Below are 24,029 nucleotides of genomic sequence, written 5' to 3'. Positions count from 1 at the left end.
TGGTATTATCTTTATCACATCCCACTTCTTATGTGTATATTATCAATCCCATTACTGTTTCCTCTGCAGCACAACCGCTCATTAGGAAACTATGTAAAGTGAAGATCCTCTGGACTCTGACCTGACCTCTTCAGTCACAAAGTTTAAGTATGCAATTTGAGTAAACCATGGAATGGAATCCTTCTAGCTGTGTTATCCTGCTACTGAAAATATGCAAGTACGAAATATAGCAGTTTTGTTTAGATGCAGAAAATAGTGGAATTTGGAAGTGCCTTGAATTAGGCCATGGATGGCAATACCTAGTTAGGAGTGTCTTTATAAACAACTAATTACCCATCCGTCAAAATTGTGGGAACAACATAAGAGTAATGAAGCAAAACTTAAATTGCTCCACTGGGCGCCATCTAGTGGTCATCTAGTGGCCAAAACACTTGAATTCCCCCCAAAGAGATGAGGAGAAGTGCTAGACTTTTATTATATAGGATTGCTAAAGTTATAATACATTTACCATTGGTTAAAGTGAGATCCAAATTATTTTTTATAGTATATGTGCAAATATAAGTGTGCACATGTATTGTTATTTTCATTCAGTTCCATACATTACATTATATTTAAACATCACCATCAGACACCGTAGCAGGGCTGAATAATAGATTAGTTGGGATTAAAACATATTCACAGACACATTGTAGAGTTTATACAGTTGAGGGACAAAAAATGGTTTGAAACATAAGGAAGAACAGGAAACAGTCATTTGGATCTGTCACAGAGATGGTCCTAGCTTACAGCATGAAGTCTTTTCTGAGGAGAAAGAATGAGCCTATAAGTGAGACTAATAAAATCAGGGAAATGCTTCATGGCTTTTTGGGAAAAAAGATAGGTCCCAATAGCACCTGCACCTATAACCATCAAAGGACTGTACAAAATGATTCTGACCCAAAAGTTGAGTGTGTCTTACCTGAAAAATTAGGTATATGACACATAGGGGCAGATGTATTAAGCCTTAACAAGAGATAAATGCCAGGGTGATAAGGAGAGATAAACGTACAGCCAATCACCTGCTAACTGCCATGTTACATTGTGTGTTTGAAAAAAGTCAGTCAGGAGCTGATTGGCTGCATGTTTATCTCTCTTTATCACCCTTGCATTTATCTCTTGTTAAAGCTTAATACATCTGCCCCATTATTTCTTTTTTTATGGTGAATCTGCTTTATACAGATTATATTCAAACTGATTTTAATTAACATCAATGACTGAAATATACAGTACAGTATGTATAGTAATATGCAATTATTGGGAATATTCCTGATATTTACTAGAAAATGTATTAAACATCATGTTAATTAACAAAACAGATGACTTTTTACAAAATAGCATGATTACATGGTTGTAATGGTGATTTGATTGATTGGTTGATTTGTATGTACTGTATGAATGTGTTCCCTCTATTTCCGGGGTACATTCTCACATCTTGCCCACCTTTTCAATCTATACCTCTATTTTGGTACCTACTCCTCCTCCTTTAAACATTCTATTGTATTACCCATATATATATTTTTTTAAACCTCCCTTGACTTTGCTTTTATCTTTACAATTACCACCCTACTGTATCTGGACATGTTGGTTAAAGTGGCTGAGCGAACCATTAGTTCACTCAGCCACTTTAATAATATCTGTGCTTGGATAATCTTAATTAAAGCCAAAACATCATTGATTATGTTTGTATCCACGTCACTCCCTATTTTCACTATTGCCCTCCAAAAAAAATTCTGTAAATTGCTAGATAATTTCTTTCTATCTGTAATCCTTAGTCTGAATTTATGATATCTTGTTCTAGCTTTTGCTTATATATTCATACTTAAAAAGATCCTAAATGTAATTTCATTTGAATGCATTTTTTATGTTTTATAGTAATTTTAAATTGAATTCAATTGATTTTAAATTTTACAATTCACAAAATGAATTTATATTTCAAATACACCTATTCTGTCAACAGGGGCTATCCAATTAACCCCCAAAACTCTTAATCCAAAATAAGCAACCCTCAGAGCTGCGATAACAGATGTGATTGGGAACATATCCAGGATCTCATGTGTTATCACACAATAGTGTGTCCTTTTTTAGCCAATAAACACAGCCTAATAATGACTATCAAAAAATCTGCTGTTTTTTTTTGGCCAAAAAATGATCATAGCTAACTATATACCCCCCACAGCCTGAAGATAAGTTTATACAATATTTTTATAAATTGTGTGCAATAATCAAAGTTTGAGCACATTGAAACATCAGAAATCAAAGATTTATTATAGGCCCATACACATTTCGCTATTTAGGGCTATGTCCTATTTGATCTGTGTAGATCGCTTAGAAAGTAAGCATGGGTCACTCTGTGTGTACAGGCCATAGCAATGGTGTGATGCGCAGTCTCTGCATGTCTCTATCACCTGACTAGATTTATACACATCGCTGCATGCACACAGCGTCTATTCCCTTCAGACTGGGGGGACTCCCAACTGCACCCCCATCACGGGGCACTGGCGGCCCCAGGCGGGATGCAGGAACATCCCCAAAAACTGGGACAGAGGGACAATTGGGAGGTATGCTTAAGCAGGGACCCCAGTGCATTGCTTTTGCCTAGGGCCCACAATTCCGTTAAAATGGCCCTGTTCTACCTTTTGTTTAGTTGTTTATTCTTCCAGATGCTGTCAGTCTATCCCTCTTTTCTCCACTTTATAAAATTATATACAATGTAAGATGTTTTCCAGTTTTCATTCATTTTTATCTTTTCCCAATGATATGTGTTTCTTTTAAACCTGTTTGCCTGTCATGTCTCCCCCCTCTCACTGGCAGAGCATTGGAACAAAATGTACTGTCTGGCTACTGTTATATGTCACCTTGTTGGAACACTCTAGGAGGACTAAGGAACTAGTGCTGCTGATTTATAGTACTTGAGTCGCCATACTTGTCAGTCAGTAGAAGACATAGAAAATGGTAGGCTCACCTCCTGTGTCATAGGAGCTGTGTACTCTATATTCTGCAGCTCCTTGTTTCCTTCTCCTCTGACCTCTGCCTATGCAGTGACGGTTGTTAATTACAACTGACATATAAATTTCTGCAGAAGACAGGAGCTCCCCAGTGGTGCTAGGGTACATATGATACGAGAATATCATGTTAGAAAGCCAAGTAGCAGGTTTTCAAAGGTGTTGGGGATGTCTCTGTGTTATGTACACATCTCACTGTGACATATCCCTCCCGTATTTAAGAAAGCTAGGGAGGGTTGTGCTCTGCTATGTCACTGGGCGTTTAGCCATCAGGGAGGCAGAAACTGTACAGGAGACAATTGCTGCCTGCTGACATATTTACCTCTCCATTTAGTGTAGAAGATGTACTGTTCAGCTTAGGAACACAGGGCTCTCTGTTGACTGTAGCAGTCAATCAAGATGTGCCCCTGAAAAATACTAGGGATAGAAATATAGGAGAAAAAGACAGAGGGCCCAATGAAATAGGGTGAGAGTTTCAGAAAGTGAGAGTTTTCCCATTTTTTTTTAAAGTGGCAATCATATACACAGCATATACACAGCAAAACCATGTAACTGATTGCCGCTTTAAAAAAACTCTCCCAAAATCTCTCACTTTCTGATTCTCACATGCTATTACATTTGGCCCAGAGTGTTTCTTTGTGTGTAGAGTCCTTGTGCTAATTTGACTGGGTACAAGTACAGTAATTACTTTTACATCCAATGTAACCATGCCCATGAGACCATGGCCCAAGTTGCTTAATGGGCTATTGGTGTAATAAACAATTTGATATTGCATCAGTCCTTTCCTTCACTCCTAAATCATTACCCGTACCATAGAACAGACGTAACTGTACTAATTTTTCCACACCTTCTAAATGAATGGATGTCTATTTATAAAATGAATTAAGTACTTTTCTCCTGCTTTTTGTAATCAGGAGAAAGGAATTGTTACTATTTTAATGAAGTAGAAACAGGAAAGAAACACTCCGATCTTGACCGTTTTGCTTTTGTGAACAGCGGAAGTGCGGACCCCATAATGAACAATGAACACACTATAATTTAAAGAACACACCAACGTTTCACATTGCAAAATGCAACTTAGTATTCATCAGAAGGAGGTTCAAATTAAACTCAGTCAACTCCAATAAGGCTTTAAATTTAGCTCTATTTTATGGCTGCAGTCCTCAAGGCACACCAACAGTCCCAGTTTTATAGCTATCTCTGCTTATTCACAGACAGTATAATCAATCACATTACAAATTAGGGTTACAAATTAGGTCACCTGTGCCTAAGCCTGGATAGCCATAAAACTTGGACTGTTGGTGTATCTTGAGGACTGTGGTTGAGGACCACTGTTATAGGGGACTGGACAGATTCGGGTGCCAGATGAGTATCCGACAGTCGGGATTCCTATGGTCAGTACTCCGACATCAGAATCCTCACTGTTTAAATGCCCGACAGTTGGGATCCCAACAGTCAGGGGCTATTTTCCCTTGTGGGGGTCCACGACAACAATAGACGGAGAATAGATCCAAGCCCACAGCATGGTGAGCACAGCGAGCCCGCAAGGGGCTTCTTTGCTCCCGCCCCCTTGTTGGAGCACCGGCAGTCAGGATTCCGATGTCAGGATACTGACCGTTGGGTTCTGGATTGCCGGACCGCCATATCACACCCAACAGATTCAATCCCATTGTTACTGTATGTGAAGTTATCCAGGAGGTTAGTGGATAACCCGCTCCACCCAAACACAATATATAACAAAAGACAAAACATTTAGTTAATAAGACATAGTTCATTTATCAGGGCCAGAAGGGGCAATGGTCTTGTGGGCCGATTTTGTTCAGCCACTACCCAAAACTCAAAAGGTGGTGAGCACCTGTACTAGTAGGGAGTGTGTGTGTGTGTTGGACCTGTCAGGGGGGTAAAAGGTTGTTTGTCAGAGTTGTCAGTTGAGTATGAGGGGGCTACCCATTTTTTCAATACTTTATCCTTTGTTTTATTTATTAATGGTGTATGTAGTGCACAGGGGATACATAAAATATCTGTGCTGTATTATATGGGTGAGGAGGACCTATGTGCTATATTATATGTATAAGGGCTATATGCTGTATAATTATCTATGGGGGGGGGGACATATGTGCTGTATTATATGGGTGAGGATGACCTATGTGCTGTATTATATAGTATGTGGAAGGGCTATATGCTATATAATTATCTGTGGGGGGGGACTTTGGGCTGTATTATATTTGGTGGGGGCATATGTGCTGTTATGCTGTATATACTGTGTAATGGGCATAACGGTGTGTGCCACCATGTGTTATGGGCATTATGGTGTGTGCCACCAGGTGGGTCTGTGTAGCCACAGCAGATGGGCCTGTGTGGTAAAAATGCCAGGGCCGATTTTTGTTCTCCGTCCGGATAATAAAACACATAAACTTGCACCTATATTGCTAACATTATTTCTATCCCACAGCAAAGTCTTCCAGTATACCACTTACAATAACATTATTTCTATTCACTTTAAGTCAGTTTTACCATCTATTTATTTATCTACTTACACTATTTCTAAGTTTGGTAGCAAACCGCTCAGCAGCCAGTGTTGGAGGTGTGTGTTTTAAGAGAGTGGATGGAATATCATTAACAACATTTATACAGGTTAGTGTTTTGCATTTCAGCCTAATTTTTTATATATGTACTAAATGTTAGCGTAAGATTAATCAAAGCTTGTTGAGAGGTAAAGTGGAGGGAGATAATAATGTAAAATCAATACTATGTCCATTATATAAATAACATTGCTTCTAGCATGCTTGCTATATTCATAAAAACTTATATATAAAAAATGTATAACTTGCATTTACCCAGTGTTCTAATGTACCTAGTGAATGTGTTACTTTAAAATTACACAAAAGAAAAACATATTAAACATTTATTTTAAATCTAAACGCTCAATAGTTAATAATCATTTACGTTATGCTATATAAATTAGGAAAGATTTAGTTATTTTTAAAATTGCAACTTACCGTCGGTTGTTTCAACACACAGTTGTAAGCCCAAATTGTTCTGTGGATTAATTACCCAGTGATTACTGGTTACAGTAATATCAAACGCTAGCCAGCCAACTTCATACGCAGGAACTCTGTGAGTGTCTAGCAGGAAGAGATCTGCATCCCTACAATAAAAGGTATTTGAAAGAAAGAAAGAATAAATAACCAGAAGAAATCAAATAGAGTTGAATGTTACATCAAAAATTCAGGTGTAAAATGCATCAGAAAAAAAGACTCAAGATGAGTCCAACATATACAGTATTCATGGTGGATGCGAGAAAACATGGATATGTGGCTTAACAGTGTTACGCTGGGTACACACTTTTCAATATATGTATCATTCGTTCAATCATCGAATGATATAGTGCTAGTGTATCTGTAAATTACGTCATTTCCAGACATATCAGGTTGGCCCTGCAGCACAACTGATGCAGATATATCATGCAGCTATATAAGTATATCTGCCTGTATGTACAGGTAACCGGCCGACCAGACCAGCAAATTAACATATTCAAATGGTTCTGCTGACAGACATTTCGGGTGATGGATTGGCAAGTGGGTATGCACAAGATTGTTTATATAGAGATGTGCGTAGAGTTTCTACCTCATGCATCATTGATTCCTGGAGACCCCCGACAGATTAAGGGGGATATTCAATCTCCGTCGAGCATCTCCCGTGGGGGAGATGCTCGACGGGCCCTATTCAATGCTGTCTTCCCCGACAGCATTGAACAGGGTTTCCTGCCAGAACGAGCCCGACATCTCTAGCTGTCGGGCTCGTTCTGCCGAGAACAGCCGGGAAGTGACGAGCTGCCGGCTGCAGCTCGTCACTTCCCGGCCGCAACTCGCGGCCACGCCCCCTTCTCGCCCCGCTGCAGGCGGGTCATTGAATCCCGCCTGCGTGTTCTCGGTCGAGCTGACCGAGAACGGGACTGGGTCGCCTGCCGTGACCTGAAGATTGAATATCCCCCTAAATATTGATGCTAGTGGGAGGAGAATAATTCCGAAAGGGGCGGCGCTACTATCACAATCCGCAATCAGACAAAGAAAACACGTAAAACATTTACTCCATCAGAGGTGTGGTGCTCCCCCTGTATAATAATACTACTACTAATAATAATAATAATAATAATAATAACAGGACACTACAGGCTGCTACCCCTGTATAATAATAACAGCAGGACACTACTTGCTGCTGCTAATCTATAATAATAATAATAACAGGACACCAGAGGCTGCTCCCACTGTATAACAGTAATAACACAACACTACTGGCTGCTCCCCCTGTATAATAATAACAGGACACCACAGGCTGTGGCAGAGGGGTGACATAATGACTGGTATACATATGACTGAGCAATTAGTGCCTTTGTGGCACTCGCTGGGCCGGGCAGCTGGCAGGACTCTGAGTGATGAGATGGACCAGAGAGTGAGAGATCCCTACAGGCAGGCAGCCCGGGGGCTGGGAGGCCGCAGGCTGCTAATTTCGGCATGCAAACGCCACACAACCACCCCCCATTACCAGCGCTGCCTGCAGACAAAGGGGTCGATCCTATTAACCCCGAAGTGTGCGGATGAATCACCAAGTGCAAATCATCACGACACCCGGCACACTTTACGGCGGGCTGAATTTGCAGAAAAATACTCGCACCTCCATAGGGGTGCGAGCAAATTTCAGTGAATTCGGCCATGCGAAAGGTGCGAGTTAGGGTTAATTTGGGTGCTGTTTTCAGCGTGAAAACGGCACCCGAATGGCAACCCACACCCTTCAGGGTTAATAGGATCAACCCCAAAGACTCGCAAGAGGAAGTCATCATCATCTCGCAAGAGGGTCAGTAGTAGCTCCGCAGCAGTGGCACACGGCAATGATATTGTATGCACATGAGTCACCTGCTACATAGCCTCCCAGGGTCAGTGTGCCGATAACTTTTCTGGGCACAAGCTCGACCCTCTACTCATGCTCGGAGATGACACCTCCCGTCGGAGGCGTTTGCTTCAGGAGCCAGTAGGCCGGGCAGCGGTAGCGCTGCAGTGGGAGGCTGTGGAGGCATTTTTAGTAACCTGGATTCTGGGAGAAGCCTTCTGGAGGGTTTCTGCCAAATCCGGGAGAATCCCAGAAACCCGGGAGAGATGGCAACCGCATTTACTCGGTTCTAAAAGCGGGCTCTGTGGCTTCAAAAACAGATCCTGCTTTCAGAATTAAGTAAATCCGTGTAAAACCGAACCCGCACATACTGTATCTAGTGTATCCCTCGCCAAACTAAAAAAATGATAAAAATCATATTACAAAATTGGTACACCATATAATACTGAGAACTTAAACAGTGATAAAATAAATGCAAAATTGCATTTACCATGTAAAATGTAAAAAAATAAAAATAAATGCGGATACAAATACAAATAAAAGTACAAATTGAATAAAATACTACATAGTCTTCCTTATCGAATTTCAAATGGGGGAAGTCTGAACTGCCACAGGGAAAATAAATATTCATTAGATAATGCAAATAGATGCACATATTTTAAAATATGCAATTAGCCATTGAAAAGCAGCTGCCAGACGTCGTCATCCTCATCAGTGCATATTTTGCACAAGGGGCCACACACCAGCTAGAGCTGTGCCTCCTAAAGGGCACATTTGCATTTGTGCCCAAGTCTCAATTGTATTTACATGAAAATGTCCCACTGTACTCAGCTTATACATTGCCCATATCACTCCCTTTTTGAATCAAAGGGGATATTCATTATTGGCCACTATTGCCGCCAGGGGGAAATAGTGGCCCTCGGCTATTCAATGCTGAAGTTTCCGGCAGCATTGAAGGTGGATTCCGAGAAAACATATCCAACTGTAAAACAAGTTTTTTTTGGAAGCGGCCGTGGATTTCGACAATCCACAGCTCTATTCGCAACCATGCCCCCCTTTCTGACACTCAATAACTGGAACATTGAATACCAGCTGTTGAGTTGCAGGCAAGCTAGGCGAAAACAATCTGGGATTCTGATTGTTGGGACGCTCCGAGAGTCGGAATCCCATATTGAATTATGTAATATTTTTGTTAAACTATGTTTCCATTTTATCGTGTGTGGAGAAGCTAAATGAGTTCCACATTTTTGGGAGATTTGTAAACATTTAGGCTCATATTCAATCTCAGACGAAATTTTTGTCAGGCAAAGAAACTGCAGTTTTCGTCTGTTTTTTGGGGCGAATTCGATTCGCATATTCAATCCCAGTGCAGTGTTTTTGCATGAGTGAAAAATCCAGCATTGGCAAAACTGTGTGTATCGGTGAAATTGCCGGTTTTTGGCAAATTCATTGCCTTTTTTGCCCATTTTTGCGTCCGTTTTCAACCATTCCATTTCGACCCCCCAATAAAGTGAAACGACATGCACGTAAATGTACACAAAATTGTTTACTCCCAACCCAAGCGCTAATATAAAGTTATAAGGTACTTATATGTTAGTTGGGCGCCCATGCCCAACTAAAATATAAGTACCAGTTATAATGATAAAAATCTCCATAACTTCCTATTATATATCTGAGCTGCAATAATCCAGTGTATCAGTGTTCACACCCCTAAAAAATGCAAGGGCATTGCACAGTTAGCAGGATCCTGGATATTAATTCACATAGACAAAGAACAATGATGATTTTGCGTTAATTAAATCAGGCTCAGACACCCCCAATCCGAAATCTGCGATTTTTGCAATCGTTTTTTTAAATACAGAGCAAAAACATTAAACACGAAAACACAAAGTGTTTTCGAACAGATCCAGATCCAAAACACGTTTCACAAAACATTAAAGTGGCTGGTGCACATCCCTTTTGGAGATTAGGGAGGTTAACGTGTGGCTCAAAGATTAGTGCAGGAGGGAGGGATTTGAGTTTCTAGAAAACTGGGTGGACTTCATGGTCATGTGCCATCTATTTTGCACCTGAATGAGAAGGGGGCAGAGGTGCTCGGGGGTAGAATGGTGGGATGGCTTGAGGAGATTTTAAACTAGGCAGTGGGGGGAAGGTATAGTAAGAAACCTTATATAAATGAGTGTAGAATAGAGAGCAATGACAGCTACATTGTGGAGAAAGCAAGGGGATGGGAGGAAGAAGGGAACAAGGTATACGAAAGGTGTATGAGAGACACACAGCCAAATACAAATATTGTCCATGATACTGATTTATCATTTCAGGAACCTTCTGCACCTGTAACAAGTAACACAACAAGCGCAAAGGAAAAACAAAATCAAATGCCTTTATCGGAATGCTAGGAGTTTAACTGGTAAAATGGGGGAACTAGAGACTCTTGTTTTGGAGGAAGATTTTGATCTCATATATATTACCGAAACTTGGTGGGATGAATCACATGAGTGGGAGGCTAAAATAGAAGGTTATAGTCTGTTTAGAAAAAATAGATTAGGTATAAGGGGTGTGTTTGGGGGTATATTTATATGTTAAATCATACTTAAAACCATACATAAGGGAAGACATATACGAGAGCACAATGGAGTCGGTATGGGTAGAAATCAAAGGTAATATTAAAGGGTCTAAAAAACTAATAGTAGGAACATGTAATAAACCATCCAACATAAATAAGAAGGAGGAAAAATATCTCTTGCTACAGGTGGGAAAAGCGGCCAACTTAGGGGATATTACTATTATGGGTGACTTTAACTACCCAGAAATAAATTGGTAAGATAGGTCAAGAAGGACCGCTAAGGAAAATTTTTTATTGGATGCCCTGAATGACCACTAGTTCTATCAATTTATTGAAAGTCCAACAAGAAATGACAATACCCTGGATCTCTTGAAAAGTAACAATAGGGACATTCATACTCCTGCCTTGGACAAAATAGACCCTAGGATGTTAAAATAATTGGGTTCTGTCATAGCACTACCATTATATCTGATAATCGAGGAATCAATTAAATTGGGGATGGTACCAAGGGACTGACTCATAGCTAACGTAGTACCGATATGGGAGAAAGGTAGCAAAACTAACCCTGAAAATTACAGACCGGTCAGAACATTCATTGTGGAGAAAATATTAGAAGGAATAATAAGAGATAGTATCCAAAATTTCTTAGAACAGGAGAAGGTTTACGATAAGTAAGGCTCAGCATGGGTTCATCAAATATAGATCATATTAGAATAATTTAATTAACTTCTATGAGGAAGTAAGTAGGGGGCTGCAATTAGGGAAATCTTTTGATGTAATACTTCTTGATTCTGTTAAAGCTTTTGACACAGTGCCTCATAAAAGGTTATTAATAAAATAGGTAATTTAGGGTTAGGAGATAACATTCGTAATTTGATTAAAAACTGGTTGCACAATTGGGGACAAAGAGTGGTGGTAAATGGCATACATTCCAGCTGGGATAAGGTACAAAGTGGAGTTCCACGAGGTTCAATATTGGGACCCACCTTGTTGAATATATTCATTAATGATATAGGAAGTGACATAGTGAGTAAAATTGCTATATTTGTGGATGACACAAAATTGAGTAAGGACATTAATTCAGGAGAGGATGTGGAAACACTACAGAGTGACTTAATGTAATTCATTATGGGAACAAAAATGAAAAGCTACTTATAGGCTAAATGGAGTTATTATGGGGAATTCTGCTGTAGAGAAGGATTTGGGGGTCATTATAGATGAAAAATTGGGTAATAGTGCACACTGCTAAAAAAACAGGACACTGACATGCATTAAGGGGAATGGATTCAAGTGATGCCTATGTGATAGTGCCTCTTTACAAGCCATTGGTGAGACCACACTTGGAATACTGTGTGCAGTTCTGGGCACCGCACCTTAAAAAGGACATACATGAATCGGAACAGGTACAGAGAAGGGCGACTAAGCTAGTAAAAGGTCTTGAATCACTAGAATACAAAGATAGGTTAACCAGGCTGAATATGTTTTCACTGGAGAAACGGAGGTTGAGAGGTGCCATTATTAGTATGTTCAAATACAGGATTGGGAATCCTAAGGAACTGGGAGATGATTTGTTCAGTAAAAGGGCTATACTTAGGACACGTGGGCATGTAATGAGGCTCGAGGAAAAGAAATTCTGTACTGAGTTAAGAAGAGGATTCTTCACCATTAGAGCTGTAAAATTCTGGAACTTATTGCCAGTGGGGGTGGTTACAGCAACTACTGTCAATTAATTTAAATGAAAACTGTATTTGCATTTTTGGCCACTAAGGGAATCCTATAGATATGACTTGCTCAAGTCAGTTGTTACTAGTCAAATAGGTTGAACTTCATCGACCAACGTCTTTTTTCAACCTTAATTACTATTTTACTATGTTTCGATACTCCTGACAGGTGGAAATATCAGCACTCGCTATGCTCATAAAAGGACAATAAATAGTCGTGACCACTGAATATTTTAAATATAGCACACTCTGCAGTTAAAGTTGTAAATAAATGATGCTTACCACTGGTATTTGGATGATATATTAGAAATAGTCTCCCATGAGGCAGTAGCATTAAGATCCTTACAGGTATCCATTTGGGGAAACAGCTCTATATGTATAAATAGTTGGCTACTGCAAGCCTTAAAGTAATGATCTTATCTGCTGTGGCTGTCTTGCTCCTGAGGAAGCCGGAGGTGAATATTCCGGGGAAACGCGTTGAGCACACTTGAAATCGCTGACTTCATCCTTATAAAGTGACCGAGTTCATCATCCCCTTGACGTCCCTTTACGAAAAACTTGGATACAATCTTATGGGTTACAGCACTTTCCCTAATTCATTCCAAAAGAAAGGGAGATCGTCGCACGGGAGTCCTGAGCCTTTGAAAATATAAGGCACTGCAGAACTATCGTTGTCACAGAGATCTGGCTACAAAATTTCTACCAGAGATATTGGATGGCAATATATTTGTCATCTTCAAACATTCCCCTAATTAATGGAGTAGCTGTTATAAAATCACACTCCAAAGTGATATACTATAAATGATTCACAAGTACAAGATCTTTTATATCTATTTTTATTTATTTTTCATATTAAATGTATATGTGTAATTTATATGTTAATTTTTATTAAATATTAATTCAGAGAACCGTGTAGTTAATTATTGAAACAGCAAGCGCTGGCACATACCTTTTCTCTTGCTGTGGCTGTCTGTTGGCTGAAAGGCATTTGGCTGCCTGTCTGCTGCTGTATGCCCACTGTGGCACTGGGTCTGCGTCACTCACTCATGGCCAAAAGATGTCTCAACTCTGCCGGCAGTGGGTCTCAAAAGGCTAAATGTCAGTCAGCAAGCTGCAGCTGGGTCTTAAATATAAGGTGCTCAGCTCCAGCTGATGGTAGGTCGCAGCCTCGCCAGGGATCCTCAATGTCTGTATCAGCAGGTACAATGGGTCCTGTATTTGGGTTCATAATTGGAGTGGATGATGCAGCCGGCTAAGTCCAGTGGATCTCAGGTAGTCACAAATGAATAGGAATAGCACCAGTTGTCCTCTAACTTGTTTTGCTCTGTTATGGAACTTTTTCAAAGAATGATTATGTACTTATTTTAGCATAGGGCCAATGCTTGTAATGCACATTTTTGCATGTGGTGATGTCAGTTACAGTGCCTGAAGAACATGCACTTTGCAGTATATTGAGAATATTATCCTGCTACCAGATGGTCAGGGTACCGGTAGGGGCTCAATGGTAGTCACCACTGGACTAGAACAATCTAAATTCATGGATTGAATATTTTTTGGTCCACACCCAAAAAATACCAAGGTGTCAAGTAGCACTGGGCTTGTTGGAAATGGACATTCAATTTTGCCATGCAGTTTGGCCTACATGGCATGCTGGTTGAAAACCTAAATATGAAATTATTATTTTCAGGATCCAAACCACAGAATATTGTTGAAATTTGGATCTGAAAATTCCATCCAGTGTGTGGACACATATAAACCTCCCCTTCATAAACTCCATTTGTTCTCTTTAATTGTTTTCAGGGCTTTACAACACCTGGCACATGTGGCAACCCGCCTTCAGGGGGACTGGCCAGCCCCCAAGACCGTCAGGAATATCAGCAGTTACTTAGGGTTTGTGGGATACTGCAGGCAGTTCATCGAGAATTTTGCGAAGGTAGCATCCCCCTGCATGAGTTTTTGAGAGGTCAGTCGGGCCATGAGCGAAGGGGGTCAGCCTTAATCGCCTGCAGAAAAGAGCAACAGCAAGCCTTCGACCAACTGAAGATGTCCTTGATAGAAACTCCATTGTTGGCCTATCCTGATTATGACAAGCCGTTCCAACTCTACATGGATGCCAGCAACCGTGGGCTCGGTGCTGTGCTCTCTCAGAATGGGCGTGAGCGAGTAATCGCATATGCCAGCAGAGACCTTCGCAAGACTGAAAGGACTGCGAGAACTATAGCGCTTTCAAGTTGGAGATGCTCACCCCCGTATGGGCCGTTACAGAAAAGTTCAAACACTATCTGGCTGCCACCCCGTTTATAGTCATGACGGACAATAACCCATTGGTACACCTACACAATGCCAAGCTCGGAGCCTTGGAACAGCAATGGATGTCTCACCTTGACAGCTACCGATTCACGACAACCTTTCGCAGTGGCAGAGCCAACGCCAATGCCGACACTCTATGCAGACTGCCCGTGATCGATGCCCCTGAAGAGGAGGGGGACCCAAATGAGGATGTGGAGATGGAGAGACGCGCATCGGTGAGCAGCAGCAGAGAGCTCAATGCGGCAGTGATGCCAGTGGGAAGAGAGAGGGAGCCTGCAGCCCACACTCCACCAACACAACCCCAACAAGTCCCTGACCAGAGAAAGAGAGAGAGGAAGGCGCAGGCAGCGCGACTCCCTGGAGACCCCAGCAGTGACTGACAGAGGAGAGGCCGTGACTGGCAGGAGCTGGCAGCCGATTGTAAGGTCCCCTGCTTCTGCTCCACCCACTGAACACCTATGCCTGGCTGGGCTCCCACTCACAAGCCTTCAACCACTACATTAAGTTGAACAGGGCACCAGGCCAGAGTAGTGAAATACCTCGCTTGTCAGGCCCTGGACATAGGCCTGTGTGATTAGGCCCCATTGGAGAGCCCCCTGCAGGAGACTCTTAGGGAACAGACTTTCCTCCCTGTCGCAGTCAAGTGACTAAACCTTAGCTTCATAACCTGTGCCCACCACCTTAGGTCAAATATGCCATTTATTGGACCTCCTTTTGGCTGTGTAAGGCTAATCTTCAGTGCTGGCATTGTGCCAAAGTTCAGGATACCATTGCCTTGGATGACAAATCTCTTTATCAGTGGCTACTTCAATTACGGTGCACCTAGAGCCAAACAGGTACCTTGTGCTATAGTAGAACTGCGCAGTTCAGGGACTCTTTCTTTTGTATCTGGACACTGGTCTTTATTGATGTAAGGTACAAATTGTTTTATACTATTGTCATTTATTTAAATGGTGCTGCATAGTTGTATAGGATTATTCAAAGTGCAGTTAATTGTTTCATTGCATAGTTGCATAGGATTATTCAAAGTGCAGTATACCATGCGGAATGTGGCCTACATGTGCCACAGTGGCCCCATCGCACGCGATATCCTTTCTTAAAACCATTATTACTCTTTTTGTCTTTTATTACATTCATGGGTTGGAAACAGGATATTGCATCTATTATTGCAGTGTATTGTGTGAGGTGTGGCCTTCAAGTGCCAAAGTGACCCCATCGCACACAATATCATTATTGGTGTAGTCGTATGCCAGTCATCACCATTGATTTCAAATGTATTGTCATTCGCCATCACAACATTTAACCTCTTTCATAGCGGTGACCCGTGAATCTTTCAGCAGCTAAATAAATTATTTTGATCACCGTCCTCACGTGTGGTGACCATTTTGTGTGGTTGTTTTGGGGTATTGTCTTCCCAGGGTGCCTTTGTCCCTCCGCTCTCTGAATTGCAGGTGAGTGAAGCAGGCAGGTCGTAGCCAAACAGTGCCGAGAGGAGAACAGGAACTCCAGGTAACGGTCACACACCTGCACACAGTCTGGCAAACATCACACTGGGTTTAAATAAAAAGGTGAAATAATTAGCTCCACCTGTGATCTTTTCAAATGTGTCAGTTAATAATGAGTACACCTGTTCACCTGCCAGGTGACCTGGAAAACGTACACTGTTGGGGTCCTTGAGGACCGAGGTTGAGAAACACTGCTGTACAACACCCCAAAATATATACTGTTCTGGAAAGCATAGTTATTATGTATTTTTGTATATTTATATATGTCAACATTATTTCTACAAAGGACCATATACTGTATTAATTTAATATGAACAAACAAAAGTTAAGAAATGCAAATCTATTTTTTGTTGTTAGTTGGTAAACTGTTTTATAAAATGACTCCCAGAATCCGAGGGCATAACTACTATAGGTGCAAGTTGTGCAGGTGCTATGGGGCCCAGAGTTGAAGGGGGCCCGTCTTTACTGTATAAGGTATATTTGCTAATTAGATTTATCACCATTAGCTGGTACATAGGGGCCCTTACAAACTATTTTGCTCCAGGATATATTTTTTCTTAATTTGTGTAATTAATGGAAACGGAAGAGCCACCATCCTACTATGAGATCAGTGTATTAAGAAATAAAAATCTCTGGTTTGTTTGGAGAACATTACATTCAAGACTCAAATAAAAGTATTTCTGCCTGGACTACACTATCACACCCACCACAGAGCATGAGTTCTTGACTATGGTGGTTATTCTAACATTCACACGGGAACCGATGGTAGGCGCATGCGCAGGGTCATTTCTGCGCATGCGCAGGGTCATTTCGGCCACAGCGAACAGATTGTTCGGTGCACACACCCAAGGCTGCGGCCGGGAGTGTGGGGCGGCGGTCGATAGTCAGCCCATGAGAAAGCCCAATGTTTCATTGGCGTTCCCATGTAAACTATGTTCCTATGGTAATCGGCAGGGCCGGTGCTAGGGTGTCCGGCGCCCTCCTGCAAACCATACATTTTGCGCCCTTTCACATTGCCATTGCAACAAGCTGCAGCACGATTGTGGGAGTGTATGCAACATGCGATCCTATGGAGGATCCACCATCTCAGTGCTGTGTCTGCAAAATGTTGCAGGAACTAAAGGTGCCCATACACGCTGCGAGAATCGCATACGTTATGGGCTAGATCACATTGCATTGCATCGCACTGCATGCATGCAATGTGTGTGCGATGCGATCCGAAAGCAGTACAAAAAGTATGTGCAGCACTCGTGACTGAGGGGGAAAAAGGGGAGAGAAGGATGAGATGGAAGAAGAGGGGAGGAGATAGAGGGGGTGGAGTGTTGAGGACTGGCAGCGGCACTGGCACAGCACACTGAGAAGAGGGAAGGAAGGGGAGGGGGCGCTGCTGCCTGTTCATCATTTGATTGACAGCTGACAGGCGCAGGGAGCAATGGGTAGGGGGCGGATCCGGACATGACATGTCATCCAGGCTTTCACAGACAGCGCTACATGCCTCAGCACAAGTGTCCGTGAGGAAGAGGGGGCAGGTCGCAGGAGGAGGACAGTGTGTGCGTGGTGCAGGGAGCTGCTCAGCCTCTCCATACTGCCTCCCGCTGTCAGACAGGCGCTGCGTGCAGGAGGCAGTGACAGGGAGGGCTGAGGCAGCTTTAGCAGAGCAGGGAGGGAGACGGCGCCTTTTCAGTATGGCGCCTCCCTGCTTTGCAGGAGCTGCTGAGTGGGTAGCGCCGGCCCTGGTAATCGGGCTGTGACATCGGTGCCAGGAGGGCACTGCCCGCCCACTTCCTCCCAAGGGTGCACGCAAATCTAAGTGACCTGAGAGTCACTTAGATCTGTGTGCACATTCCACATCATTCGATGGTCGGTGACCATTGAATGATGTGGGAGTTCACACGCTGTTCACACGTGACACACGCTGCAAGGGGGGCATTGGCAAGGCAGGGTTCGGTGGACTCCCATAATAACCCAAATAACCCCCTATGTGTAGACATACATTGGTCGACATTCAATAGATTGACATGCACTGTCGACATGGACAATACAGTATGTTGATACATGCAAAAGGTTGACATGACAAGTTTTTTCATGATGTTTTTCATTTTGTTTAACTTTTTCATCCTCTACCATCCACGTGGACTACAATCAGGAAGCATGGTGACCAAAACAAGCCACACAAGGGAACCTGGTTCACTAATTGGGGATCCACATGTTCAGATGTAGAAATTGACACAAAAAAAATTAAAACCCATGTTGACCTTTTCATGTGTCAATCATCTCCACGTTGGCCTTTTGCTCGTGTCAATCTTTTTCCAATGTTAACCTGGTACATGTTGACCTAGGCACAGTTCACATAATTTCTGTTGACCCTATGATCCACAACCCAGAGCATACTAGTGACCCATACAAACTGCAGAGCATAACAGTTACCAGCATTCAGACCACCCGATTGGTTACTGTAGAATACACAGAATAACAATGAATACAGAGAACATTATAATGATCAGTCCCACCCTATAATCACAGTACATCCCAGTGACCACCGCGCAAAATAGAAAGCATCACAGTGACTGCCATGTAAGTACATTTTTTTATTCTTTCTATGTATACTAACCTTCATCATTCCATATTCAGATTTCTTATAATCATAGAAAGTACTGCAACATGTATTATTATTTATTTATTTTACTGTCTCTCACCATAAAGGATCAATTACAATGGAAAATCATGTTAACTGACAACATAAAACAGCAGAAATTCTTAATTTTTCATCTTATTCCTTTAAGTGATCCACTTGAAAACGAAACTGTAATTTGCAATGACTGATTGCTTCTTATTGCTTTATATGTATGTGGAAATCATTAGGAAGTTTAGGACCACTTGACATGAAGATGATTTACTCAGCTATAATAAGACGTTACACATGACATTAACAGCAAGCTGCTTGTACCAATAAGCATTTATCACAACAGGCTTTTATCACAAAACCACAATAATAAAAAAAAACTTGAATGCGTATTTAACACACAGTGGTGGTAACAGTAGCGCTACTGGGGGTTATTCAGAACTGATCGCTGGGCTGCAAATTCGTAGTCTGGCTGATAATTGATCAAAAAAATACAGCATCTTTTTTGATCACTAGCAGTTCACAAGTTGATTGACAGGAAGCTGACACTTAGGGGTGTCACCTGGCATTTTCTGGGAGTGTCAGGAAAAATGCAGGCATGCCCAAGCACAAGAGATGGAGTGCGCTAGAATTTCAATACCTCCACCACCAAATTCTTATCACTGTAATAATTACAGGCTGTATTGTCTTAGACAAATTTTATATAAAAGTGCAATAAAAATACAATATAAAACTTTGTCTCATTCATTTGTCATGATTGCAGTACAGCGGAAGGAAAACGAACACCCAACGCGTTTCGTCATAACGATTTCCTCAGGGGTAATGTTCAAAATGTGGTTAATCAGTGGGATCAAGTTATTGCAGTCCACTACTGGTGTACCAAATTCAAAATTTGAACAGGCTAGAATGCCTTTTTGGTGTTCTTCTTTTGCGACCAATCAATATGGGTAAGTACTGCAGATAAACAAGAGTAATTTCTGGGCGTAGACTTACAATATCTTTGTCTCCCACAGGTAGACCCTCTCAAAGAGCGTATCTGGTATAGATCCTTCACAGACGGCATTTTCAGGGATTGTATGTGACGTCAGCTCTGGCCTCGAACAGACTGTTTCTATTGCACTGGCCAAATATGTTCTGGGTTGCGCACAGACTGCACACAGTGTGACAATCATTCAATGGTGAGTGAGTTGCGAATGTATTTCCAGCTATTCGCTGATCTGTGATATTTTCGCAAACCATTCACAGGCTTGCACATTGTGGGATTTCACTCTGGAGGGACGGCGGCTATCTGATCGCAGTGCTTTGCAAATCAGCAGAGAAGTCATCAGGTCTGCATAGCCCCCACTATCCTCTGACCATTGATGCCATGTTAGGGTGGTGATATAGGGGGATGAAGCAAGAAAATATTCTCACTAAAACAGATTATTTAAAAAAATTACATTTTTATTCTGCTTCGTTTCACAGCTGTTTTCTATTTGTATTTACAGCAGAATCTGCAGCTTTTAGTGCAGTGCACATAAATGATCCTCATACACAGCTAGCATGTACTCAGAGTTGGCTACATCTGTGCAGACATACTACCCCTATCCACGCACTTGTGGAAGTAGCCTCCATGACTATCAGTTTGCACCATACCAGCACCATGGGCATGTCTATAATTAACTCAGGGAGGTCACACTGCAACAACCTGCACCCATTACATTACCTCTCCAACAGTGCCGTATATATCAAGACTGCCCACAGGCCCCCTCCTCTTTTAAATCTCCGCTGACCAGTACCACTACACCTGGTACTAGAAAGAATCTTTATGTGCACATAACTCTACATAGGAATGACCAGGTGCCATCCAGTTGCATCTACCCAGCCTCTGAATATCCTTTCTCAGATGCTCGTCTACAGAGCACGTACAGCATGAAAAATGCTAAGAGAAGGGTTTTGTGCGCAACTCTGAATAAGCTCTGATGGAGTGTTCAATCGAAAAAATAAAAAGTGCTCAAGTACTACACACTCTCCAAGGTGCTGTAGTAACAAGCTGATATCTGTTTAGATTGCCAGCAACAATTTCTTTCTGCCATAACTATAGTGACACATAAATAGTGGCACACTGCCATTCTCTGCTTATCTGAAGTCCCACCAAGTTAGCAATGACAACTATGTACTATTTTACTACGGGAAGGATACAGTACTATTATATGGACATTAGGGGTTATCTAATGCTGCTTTAATAAAAACTGATCACAAGGAGTTTACTGTTAATGTTTAGAATAGATGAAGAAATTCTTTAACATAAACATGTTTTTTTTGTCCAGGTCTGGTATTTCCATATACTATTAGTCCGCGTCCCCGTCCACTGATGTCATCACTGGGTGATTCGTGTGCCTGGCAACCAAATGCGTTGCCTTAGCAACCCTCCACTTACTCAATGACGCGTCCCCGGCCACCGTATCAGCGTTCTTAGGACCAATCTATATGGGAGACAAAAAAACATAAAAAAACAAATAAGCAAATAAACTAACAAATTGACAATCCGGATATAGCACTGCAATTGGAAGAATAACAATAGCTGGTAAATAATTCATATGTTGTTGGGCACTTGTTAAGGTGCACATTTGATTTATAAGAACACTGTCCAGTTCATGCGTTCATTTAGAATAAATCTGAGATCAGTCAGGGAATGTTTATGGTCTCTAAAATGACAAGCCAATGGTTGGTCTGCTTTGCCCGTTGTTAATGCTGCCTTAATGGCAGAGCGGTGTAAAGCCATCAGGTCCCGTATGTTTCTAATAGTTTTTCCCACGAGGTGTAACTTGCATGGCCAGGTAGATTACATGGGTGGTGGTACACATCAGAATACAGTATGTCTGATTTTAAACTTGATGTCCTTCGACAAGAGGGGTGACAGAACTCTGTCATTGGCTCGTCATTTTAGAGACCTTAAACATTCCCTGACTGATCTCAGATTTATTCTGATTGACCATATTCCTGAGTCCCACAAAGGGGGTGATCGTGCGGGAGCGTTACTAAAACTCGAGAGCAGCTGTATATATCGGCTGCAAACGGTATCCCCAGGCGGTCTAAATGAACGCATGAACTGGACAGTGTTGTTCTTATTCAACATATAAATATCAGCAACATATGAATTATTTACCAGCTATTGTTATTCTTCCAATTGCAGTGCTATATCCGGATTGTCAATTTGTTAGTTTATTTGCTTATTTGTTTTTTTATGTTTTTTTGTCTCTCATATAGATTGGTCCTAAGAACGCTGATACGGTGGCCGCGGGTCACTGAGTAAGCGGAGGGTTGCTAAGGCAACGCATTTGGTTGCCAGGCACACGAGTCACCCATTGATGACGTCAGTGGACAGGGACGCGGACGCTAGCGGAAGCGGAGACCGACTCCACGCCTGGCTGCCAGACAGCCTTCAGCAGGAATGTGAGTTTAAATTTGTTTCCCTCCTCCTAGGGGTGTTTGTCTATTGTTCAGTGATTCATGTGGCAGGTGCCTTGAGAAAAATATCCACATCGGCATTGAAACCTAGGCCTGTTGCCGCACATGACTTTTTGAAGCATTTGCAAAAGCTCCCGGAGTGACTCAGCTGCCCCTCTTCTTGTACCTGATACCACTGAGGGCAACTGATGTCCAAAATTTCACAATAATGGAGTAAACCTTACATTCCTTTTCCCCCCTTCTTTTTGATAAGGGTTATTAATTGATTGTTTTATCACTAATATTGTATTATAGGGTTGTTTTTACCCGTCGGCATATACACACACTTTGGATGAAAATATCGAATTAAATATCGAGTACTCATTAAATCATAAGAGACCAAGTATGTATAGCTCTTCACCTTTCACTTTATTAAATTGAAATTAACATGTTAGATCCATTAATTATGCACTATGTGTACCCTTTAGATTTGACAATTAAAGGGACCATTATCCCTCAAGGAATTCTTAGAAGTTTTTTTATCTCCTCTGAAGGTAAAATTTATTTCACTAGACGGCATGTCTCCTCCTTTTCTTTTCTCTTACACAATGGTTCTGTTTTGCAATAAACATTTCACCACCACCCTTTTTCTGTTCTTTCCACTCATTTTCTGGATTTGGTCAATCCTTCTTTCCAGTATTGGATTAACTTTTTTTTTAAAAGTGTTTCCGTTTTTCCAATGGGGCTTTAGTGAAGCTTGTATTTTTTTATAACTCTGTATAATTTTAGAATTGTTTTATGTATCGATTGTCATAAGTGTATTAAAACCAGATATTTGCATTTGTAAATATTTTTGCTATGTTCCCCTGATGAAGTCGTTATAGACGAAATGCGTTGGAACTCTAGTACATATGTTATCTGTGACAACAAGATCTACTTCAATAAATAAGAAATTGGACTTATCGTCTCCTTTTGCTTCACTTGGCAGCAGAATATTCACTTTATGGACATTTAGGCGCCACACCACAATTGTGTTGTATATTATCTGTTTTGGTCCCTTAACCCTCGGGGGGGACACTGTGGTGAGGCAGCCAATCTTATTTGATTATAATTGACCTATAATTTTAGCGCGTGGTGGATTATTGGGTATTGTGTGTATATATATAAATATATATATATATATATATATATATATATATATATATATATATATATATATATATATATAGGAAAACTGGTGGGAGTAGCACACATTAGTCTGAAAGATGTTGAGGTGAGTGCAGGATCCTTTAGGAAAAATTTAGAAAAACTTCATGTCACAGAGACATATGAGGCAGCACTCCTTATTAGATGCAAAAAAGGAATTTATTACGTGGCCAAGGTTCTAGCCACACATGGACTGAAATGCAACTGATGGCAGAGGTAGAGAGGCATGGAGACATTAAATGACATAGTCACCCAGGTACAGCATCATGAACAGTCTGGTAGCAGTCAACGGAGCTGTTTCGGCTTATACAGCCTTCATCCTGGAATGACCCAGGATGAAGGCTGTATAAGCCGAAACGGCTCCGTTGACTGCTACCAGACTGTTCATGATGCTGTACCTGGGTGACTATGTCATTTAAGGTCTCCATGCCTCTCTACCTCTGCCATCAGTTGCATTTCAGTCCATGTGTGGCTAGAACCTTGGCCACGTAATAAATTCCTTTTTTGCATCTAATAAGGAGTGCTGCCTCATATGTCTCTGTGACATGAAGTTTTTCTATATATATATATATATATATATATATATCATTTTGGATACTGTAGCTGTTACACAGTACATGATATTATATTTTTCATTTTTTTTTTACATTGATTTTGTGACTAGGCAATATTGCACAACTTTCACATAATGGGTGACTGAGATGTAACGTGGGTATTCAATTACTCAGCTGCTTCAATAAT

The 24,029-nt window shown here is 41.4% G+C and overlaps 1 protein-coding gene across 1 annotated transcript in view; it reads right to left on the bottom strand.

Moving 5' to 3' along the window:
• BMP5 (bone morphogenetic protein 5) overlaps positions 1 to 24,029 on the bottom strand; it is a 171,356-nt gene that overhangs the window by 34,612 nt on the left and 112,715 nt on the right. The window contains exon 3 of the mRNA XM_083177318.1: positions 6,041 to 6,189. Coding sequence (XP_083033444.1) covers positions 6,041 to 6,189 — 149 coding nt within the window. The remainder of the gene's footprint in view (positions 1 to 6,040; positions 6,190 to 24,029) is intronic.

This window comes from Crinia signifera, chromosome 3 (genome assembly GCF_055691185.1).
Source record: "Crinia signifera chromosome 3, ASM5569118v1, whole genome shotgun sequence".
Lineage (NCBI taxonomy): Eukaryota > Metazoa > Chordata > Amphibia > Anura > Myobatrachidae > Crinia > Crinia signifera.
Note: the sequence above shows the minus strand (reverse complement) of the source record. Positions and strands in the feature narration are given on the sequence as shown.